Below are 8183 nucleotides of genomic sequence, written 5' to 3'. Positions count from 1 at the left end.
CAAAATGGTCATTACAACCACAGTGCTACAGGTTTGGCGAAGAGTGGCTTGAAAGCAGCCCAGCAGAAAAGGACCTGGGGATACTGGTTGACAGCGGCTGAGCATGAGTCAGTGTGTGCTCAGGTGGCCAAGAAGGCCCCTGGCAGGACCAGGGCAGTGACCATCCCTCTGTGTTTGGCACTGGTGCAGCCGCACCTTGAGCACTATGGCCAGTTCTGGGCCCCTCACTGCAAGAAAGACACTGAGCTGCTGGAGCAAGTCCAGAGAAGGGCAACAGAGCTGGGGAGGGGTCTGGAGAGTGAGTCATATGAGGAGCCACTGAGGGAGCTGGGGGTGTTTAGCCTGGAGGTTCAAGGGAGAACTTACTGCTCTCTACCTGAAAGGAGCTTGTAGCCAGGTGGGGGGTCTCTTTTCCCAGGCAACCAGAGACAGAACAAGAGGACATAGCCTCAAGCTGTGCCAGGTGAGGTTCAGGAAGAATTTTTTCACTGAAAGGGTTGTCAAGCATTGGAATGGGCTGGTCAGGGAGGTGGTGGAGTCACCATCCCAGGAAGTGTTCAAGAAATGACTGGACACGGCACTTAGTCAAACACAGTTTAGTTGACAAGGTGGTGTTTGGTCAAAGGCTGGACTCAATCTTGGAGGTCTTTCCAGCCTTAATGATTCTATGATTCTATTCTATCATCCTATGGCAACCTCCTCTTTCACAAGTAGCTTTGCTCTAATTTCTGTCAGACACATGTTCATATCACAGCTGAGCCCCAGCCTGCTTCAATCCAGACAGAAAAAAAAAGCTGTATAAAGCCACAGATAGAAGCTCACTCTGATTAACAGCAATGCAAAGCAGAGAAACTAGTACTGCTGTTGCTGCTCAGCTGTAGACCGTATTTAAGTAGTGCTGCTATGTCTGAGGCAAACAGATACTTTAATAGTTTTATCCAGCAAACAAGCATTTTAACCCTAAAATCCTAAGTCCTGTTATTTTAAGAAAATGAATCTCTTTTTGTTGTCCACATGTTCACAGAGACAGCTCTAACAGATTAAACTAATCTCTCCTAATTAGATTTTTTACATCATTATTGGATGATGGTAGGGTAGATTTTGCTTTCTATGATCAGCTGCTCCTGTGACACATTTTTGCTCTGCAGCTTTACAAAGAGATCTTTGGAAGTAAACAGAGAAGCTTATGTGGGGCCTATCATTTTACATGAGAGGTGAAAATACAGTTCAGCTTATGGAGCACACTGCACAATGTCTCTGGTAGCTCTACCCACAGTTGTCACTATCACTGTTTCCTAATGATTTGTAGTTTGTTGCCAGTAGCAACAAAAAATGAGACATTCCGTTTATGTATCAGAACATAAAGAAAGCAAGAAGTGGAAATAGATATTTGGTGATGACAGTTCTCACATTATGCCCACAGTAGATATCTGATAACATAAAAGTTCCCTGTGATATGCTTCATGAGTATACATGCCATACCAAAAAACTGGGGTCACATGGCACGTGTGTTGTATTATCCCTCACCTCACATGCCATGGTTTTAACAGCTGTTTTAAGTACCAGCATTTTATTTGTTTTCTTATTTCCAGGCTTATTCCTGACTTTTGACTACAAAATCAAATCTGGTTAAAATTCTGTTTGTCCAGCAAATTATAAAAACATCCCTAGTAATCTCTCTAGTACCACAAGAATATATTTCTCTAAAATTAACAGAATTTAAAAATTACCTGAAAAGATAACTTTGAAAATACACACACTCATGTGTATTGGGTGTGCTCATGGGCCAACACTTCTAATTTTCAAGAGTAATGCTTTCCAGCACCCAAACCATTTCTTAACCAGATATTCTGACACATGTAGAAGAGCATGTCCCTAGACACAGCCTCACTAGGAAGCGAACACAATTAGTGCTAACACAATTTTGCCAAAGCTAACTGTAGGAGTGGTGTGTATAAATGCATCTTCTATAGATAAACAGATATATCTATGTGTGTGTAGAGAAAACTACACATACACAGGTTAGGGCTTTCTCAGTTAAGGTAAGTTTTGCACCCAGCAATCTAAACTGCTAGGGAAAACATAAGCTGAAGGTTTTTAGGTGTTTCCTACGTATTTCAGAGGCCTCCCCCCATGAAATAGGTAAGGAGTGAGCTGAGGGACAAGAATGGCAAGTTCTGTCAAGCTGGAATCAAATGATAAAAAGAATCAGAGAGATTAAGAAAAGGCTCCATGAAACCTCTGCTTGAAAAGTATATTTTTACAAATCAAAGACAATCAGAATCACTCTTCCACATGTCAAACACAGGGAAATGTAGAATCTTAAGCAGATTCCATGCATGTGCAAAAACAGTGGTTGGCTAATCACCCCAATCTGTGGAAAAACATACACAAAAGCACAGCAAGTAGAAACTCAAAAGGCATGTTTTCTACTTCTGGTGTAATTCAGTTTACTTCCTATAGACACCATTCTGTCATGCAGCTGCATAAGGGCTGAGGAGTGAGGATTTTCCTAGAATTTACCTTACTCAAACATTTTACATTTCAGAAGATTTAGGATACCTTTTCCTTCTACCTGTGAGTAAAAACACTTTCCATGGATCCCTTGGATCTCTAAATTAGAAAAAGAATTCCCCAGTCTCTGAATAAAAATGGGCATGGAAATAGAACATTTTATTCAGAATGGTTTTTCTGAAGAATCCTCCTGTGAAACTTACTTGCAAGAATATTCAAAATAACATAGTTTGCAAATATCAGATGTTCCCTGCCCCTCTCTCCTCCAACTCTGCTAATGAAAGTTGAAACATCTGGTTTGTTTCATTTTCCCAAAATATTAAGTTTATGTGTGCATTGACAGGTGGGATGGCCTAGTAAGAGTAGCTTTATAGTGAAACACTGAGTGCTGAGGACCCAGGACACACACACTACTTGCCTAAGGGTTACTTTAGAGGAACTCCATAGACTGAATGTGCATTAGCAGCTGCAGCACGTCAGGTATGCTGTTGAAGCATATGTCCCAGTTAAGTCTCACCCAAACAGAATCGAGTTTGTGTGCTCTGAGATCACACTGTACCGTGAGCCACAGTGGCATGTAGAGAAGTCACTTGAAAAGTACAAACATGCTCTGAGCTAAGTTACCAACATTAGCATACGTGCACTAAGGGCCTTCACAGAGCATTTCGTGACTGCTTTCAGATTAATTCCATTAGGGCTCTGCTTTGCTATAGAAGCTAAAGAATTCACGGATTTTAAAGCAAAACACAGACTTCTTAAACAGAAGCAATAAAAAGCTTGAAAACTTACCCCAGAAGCTTACCTCATGTGCGAGCACTGCTGGAAGAGGAAGGTTTCTGAAGGAATGTTCAGCTTGGTGGCAGAGAAACACATATCTTAGATGCAGTTAGTGCTGGCAAAATAACACTGCTCAGTTGTAAGGAGATTGTTTTAATCCCCTACTCGATACAGAACAGCTCAATCGGTGAGTTTAAGGACTCCTGAATAAAAATACCCCCAAATATCCAATATGACCAGCACAAGCAGTCAAGTCTGTACCAGGAAGTTGATATTTCTGAGTGTACTTCTTCAGATCTGAACAAACTCTGTATTTGAAAAGATGGTAGTTCTGGTAGCATCAGGGGCCCTACTAAACCAAACACCTGTCATAACTAATTAGGTCAGAGACTTACAAAAGTCGGTATGCTGCCAAAGCTTTAAGAGGGATGAGGCAGTGCATTACGACTTCAGAAAATGCAATTACCAAGCAAATCTGACAGAGAAAGGTTTCCTCCCCAGAGGACAAGCCGCAGGGTTCTGGCACTTTGCATGACCCACAGCCTGTCACCTGGGGCAGGTGGGTGGGATTGCTGCAGTTCAGTCGGAGTGAAGCCATTTCAAAGCAAGACCTAGGGAAACCTGCATCAGAACCGAAAGAAACAACAAGGGCCATTAGTAACATTTCCAGTCCAAAAGGAAGCCAAAGTCTTTTCCACCAGGTTTAAGGCTCCGCTGCCGGCTCCTTACACCCCTTCCTGTGCCGGCTGAGGCGCCCGCCGTCCCCCCCGCTCCCTCACAGGGCGGAGCGGAGCTCGGTCTACGAGCCCGACCAAAACACGGCCGTGACTCCAACGTGCAAACATTGACGAAAATTTACAAATTAAGAAGTCACACACTGGCCGTTCAGCCGCCGCCTCCCAGCCTCCCCCGCTGGCTGCTCTATCCCAGGCCTGGCTGGAAGGCTCCGGAAGCAGGACCCCCCCCTTCCGTGGTGCCACCAGGCTGAGCAGCAGGGTCACAACTCTTACATAGGCTTCAAAGGTTTAATTTCCAAAGAAGTACCCTTGGCTCCTTCGCTTGTATTGCATAAAAACAGTCGAAGGCATTATAAAGCTGGGTCGTGAGTAATTCATCTGTTGAAATTGATGATATTTTTCATGAAATCCGGTGGGTTTATGAGACCCTCATCCCCGCGCGCAGGCACACAGTGGCGCTGCGCTCCCCGCGCCCGGCCCGGCCCGCTGGCACCGGCCTGGCTGTGGGAAACACCAACAGAGACCCAAAGTGCACTTCAAAGAGCAGAAACTCTCACACCAGCAAAACATGGAAGGACATGATACATAAAAAGCAGTATGGCAACAACCAGTAGTAACTAGTATTATGACTTGATTAAGAAACATTTGTCTGTTTCTCACAGATTAGTATTTGATGTTGTAATTCTCCATCCCAGCAGCCTTCTCGGGCCCTAATCAATACTGACCAGCACCATCCTTTCACAGCTGTGCTATTAAGTTCTGCTCCAACATCTGTAATGACTCATTAACCAGTTGTGTGCATTATATTCCACTCCTCCATTGTCAAAGTAGAACAAACTCTCATCTATATCAAGAAGCCTTTACCTGTCCACTTATTTTGTTATGCAACTCACAACACCAGTATGGGCAGACAGCAGCATCTGGGATCTTCAGCTTTTCTGTAGTATGAGGCAGCTCCCCAAAGAAACAGCCTCTAGCATGGCCAGAGCAATCCAGTAATAGCATGGCTTTTTCCAAGAATGCAAGTCATGCTTCCCTGGAAATGTGATACGGAAGCAAAAGTTCAGCTTTGTGAGCTTAGTAGCTTTTGTTCTGGAAATTAAAATCAGATTATGTCCACTGAATGGAGTGTGGGATTTTATTTCGGATATTTTGGGAAGATGGGCAAAGGTAACGGAGTAGGAAAGTCCAGTGAAGTTCACACTGTAAGAACAGAAAAGTGATTCTTTGCTTTTCCTGTCCTTTTCATTCTTACATAGAAAGTACCATGCCAAAGTAACTCTATAGTATGTGAGAAAGGGTCATGCTAATTGTAATCCCATTAAGAAAAGTGTGCCACTCCCCATCCCCAGAAGACAGAGGCAGCAGAGTACTGTACTATTGCAAAGGCAAAATGTCTGTATTTTAATAAGTTAGAAGAAATCCAGATATAGAAGCCATAGAGTCACTGAAATGTTAACACGTTAATATATTTTAAAGCAAATATAACACAGTGTACACATAAGAACCATTTAATACAAAGTGAAAACCATTAGATGCACCTACTAATGCAGATTTTTGGTTATTTTCAGCTCTTTCACTGAAACTTGGAAACAATGCTCTTCATTTCAGTTACACCATGTTAGGTGGTAAAACTGATCCATAGCAAGCAAATCACTGCCTTTTCACTCACCTGGGAAAGACAGCACCACTGCAATGATAGTCTCTCCAGAAGGGCATCCAAACAAAACAGGTTCTGCATATTTGCCCCACTTGCTAAGCTATACAAGAAACCAGATGTGAATTGATTGCTGCTTCTGAATAGTAAAACTCAGTAAGTGCATCCTTGCTGTACAAAAAAGAAATATTAAAGTGACAACATAGAAAACTGGCAACAGATAACCATGTCTGCCTAACATATACACATATGATACATAATTGTGGCCATACTGGCCAGTATGTAAGCCTGTTCATGAGCAAAGCTTTAATTGCACATATTAGAGAAATGAACAAATGCTTTTACAGAGCAAAGCACAAGCTTTGGTTTTTGCTTAGACAGTGAACATTAAATCTTCCATTTTTATTATAACATCTATTAAGAAAAATAGCTGTTTCTCTATGAATAAGCACTCCATTCCACACAATGAAATGAAGCTCAATGTCTTATTCAATGAAACCTTTAACTGTATCTAGACTGGGAATGTAATACATCTTTATTGAAAGCTACTGAACTACAAAAAGTTTGACTCATTTCATTCACAGTTCCCCAGCCCTCCCCCCAATTTTAAAATGCTGCATATATAAAAATAACTCCAGTATGGCACAAAAGTGGGATTCTCAAGGGAAGGCGAAGGATAAAGGGGCAAAGGGAAGCCTCCACTGGCAACATCAACAAATTGCATACAGTCCAAGAGGAATTTGCACCCTATACAAAATGAGCTTCCCTGTGTTCCAGTTCTTGGATCCTTTTTGGTCTCAGTCTCTGGTAAGCAGGTTTCAGATCTGTGGGGTGAATATCCTCTGAGCTAGGTTTCTGTTCATTTGTGTTCTGTTCAGGATCACCTGATGGAAGTGCAGAGCTCCTAGCCAGTTTCACGGTATTGTCCTGGTGAAGCACAGAGCTAGCACTGGTTGGTGCACAAGCTTTAGCAGAAGAACCATCTCCATTTTCTTTTGATTTGTTAGAGGGTGGTTTATAAAATGTCCCGGGGGGGGGCTGTAATGTTCGTGGTGCCCTAAAGGCAGCAAGAGGATTAACACCAGGACCGTTCTCTTCTGTTGCTGTCATTCCTGACCCAACAGCAGAATATGGCTTACTAGGAAGAATGGCATTAGCTGAATTGTTACCAACGCTGCATGATGAAGATAAAGCACCTGCAGTTCCACTCTCAAGTGCTCGGTTCTCCTGGGGCACATTAGTCATAATCATTGCTGTCCTTGCTGTGATATCGTACTGTTTATATTGCTTGTCCCAATTTTTTCGCAGCATCTGGGTGTCATAACAAGGAAACCTACAGCAGGTATTATCAGCAGGGAGTGCCTTCACCTCTGAAACCTCTTCAATAGTAGGGCTCCGGCCCAGCTTCTCTGAACTTACTGCTCCTTTATTTCGTGAATTTCTTTCATTCAAAACACATGGAGGAAGTAGTCGGTCCACAGGCAGGCTCACAGGGCGAGAAGCTGCTTTTGTCCTTGGAACCCGCAATGGAACTTTGGTAATCTGACGGTTAGGTTTTGCAGGAAGTAAGTTAATTTTACAGCTGTCTTCACCTAGGGAATTTAATGGATCATTGTCTTTCTCTGAAGTTGGACTCACAGCATCACCTAGAAACACACAAATAGATGTGACTGGATCTTTGCACCAAATATAAAGAGAAGTCAGCAAGACTTTATTAATGATCCCTTCGCAGTTAGTATTTTAATGGGATAATAATTTTTAGGGATAGCCTATATACATACTAGGAGCATCCTACTCTAACCAAATGTTAACTTTTCAATAGCAGTAAAACACATACTGTACAGCTGTAACCAAGGAAGACACCAAGAAGAAACAGCCAAAGAGACACTATATTTTTTTGGCTGGTGCTCTCCCATCCCTGAATATTTTCAGCTTTAGTATGTTTCAGGATGTTGCACTGTAAATGTACAGGACATGACTGAACTGGTAGCATCAGCTGAAAATCAGTATAATTAAAAGGGATTAGGGACAGCTACTCCTAAATAAAATAGATGAAATCATACCTACATTAAAAAAAACCACTGTAGTAGCACAGGCAGATAAATAGAAAAAATGTAGAGTTAGTTAGGTTAGCAAACCTGGCTTTTTTTGAGCAGAAATATTGATATCCAAAACGCTCTTAGCTGATGATTCTGTCAGAGAATTATTCTTCCCAAAGCCTTCTGGTTTAGTTCCTGTGAGTGGCAATGATACACATTCGGGGGGGGGGGGAAATGGTCAAAACACATTAATTGCTGGGTATTAGTTTGCAGCATCATAGTGGATTTCAAAAATCTATAGTCACAGTGGAACTATGGCTTTGTTTTGTTTGATTTTTTAAAAAAAGCAGAAACCACCACACTGTTGTATTCTCTAACCAAATACTTTAAGCTCCAATTCCATAAACACAGGTTTCTTGAAAGCCTTGGGAAAGATTTAATTCTCTCTTCTTCTTACAA

At 42.1% G+C, this 8183-nt stretch overlaps 1 protein-coding gene across 7 annotated transcripts in view; it reads right to left on the bottom strand.

Moving 5' to 3' along the window:
* Nucleotides 1–5403: 5403 nt before the first annotated feature.
* ARHGAP29 (Rho GTPase activating protein 29) overlaps nucleotides 5404–8183 on the bottom strand; it is a 49458-nt gene continuing 46678 nt past the window's right edge. For all 7 annotated transcript variants that reach the window (XM_018072313.2, XM_018072312.2, XM_018072315.2 and 4 more), the window contains exon 23: nucleotides 5404–7331. In XM_018072313.2, the coding sequence (XP_017927802.1) occupies nucleotides 6433–7331 (899 nt within the window). In that variant the 3' untranslated portion in view covers nucleotides 5404–6432. The remainder of the gene's footprint in view (nucleotides 7332–8183) is intronic.

This window comes from Manacus vitellinus, unplaced genomic scaffold (genome assembly GCF_001715985.3).
Source record: "Manacus vitellinus isolate BGI_N305 unplaced genomic scaffold, ASM171598v3 scaffold_21_pilon, whole genome shotgun sequence".
Classification (NCBI taxonomy): Eukaryota; Metazoa; Chordata; class Aves; order Passeriformes; family Pipridae; genus Manacus; species Manacus vitellinus.
This window is presented reverse-complemented; position numbering and strand designations above follow the sequence as displayed.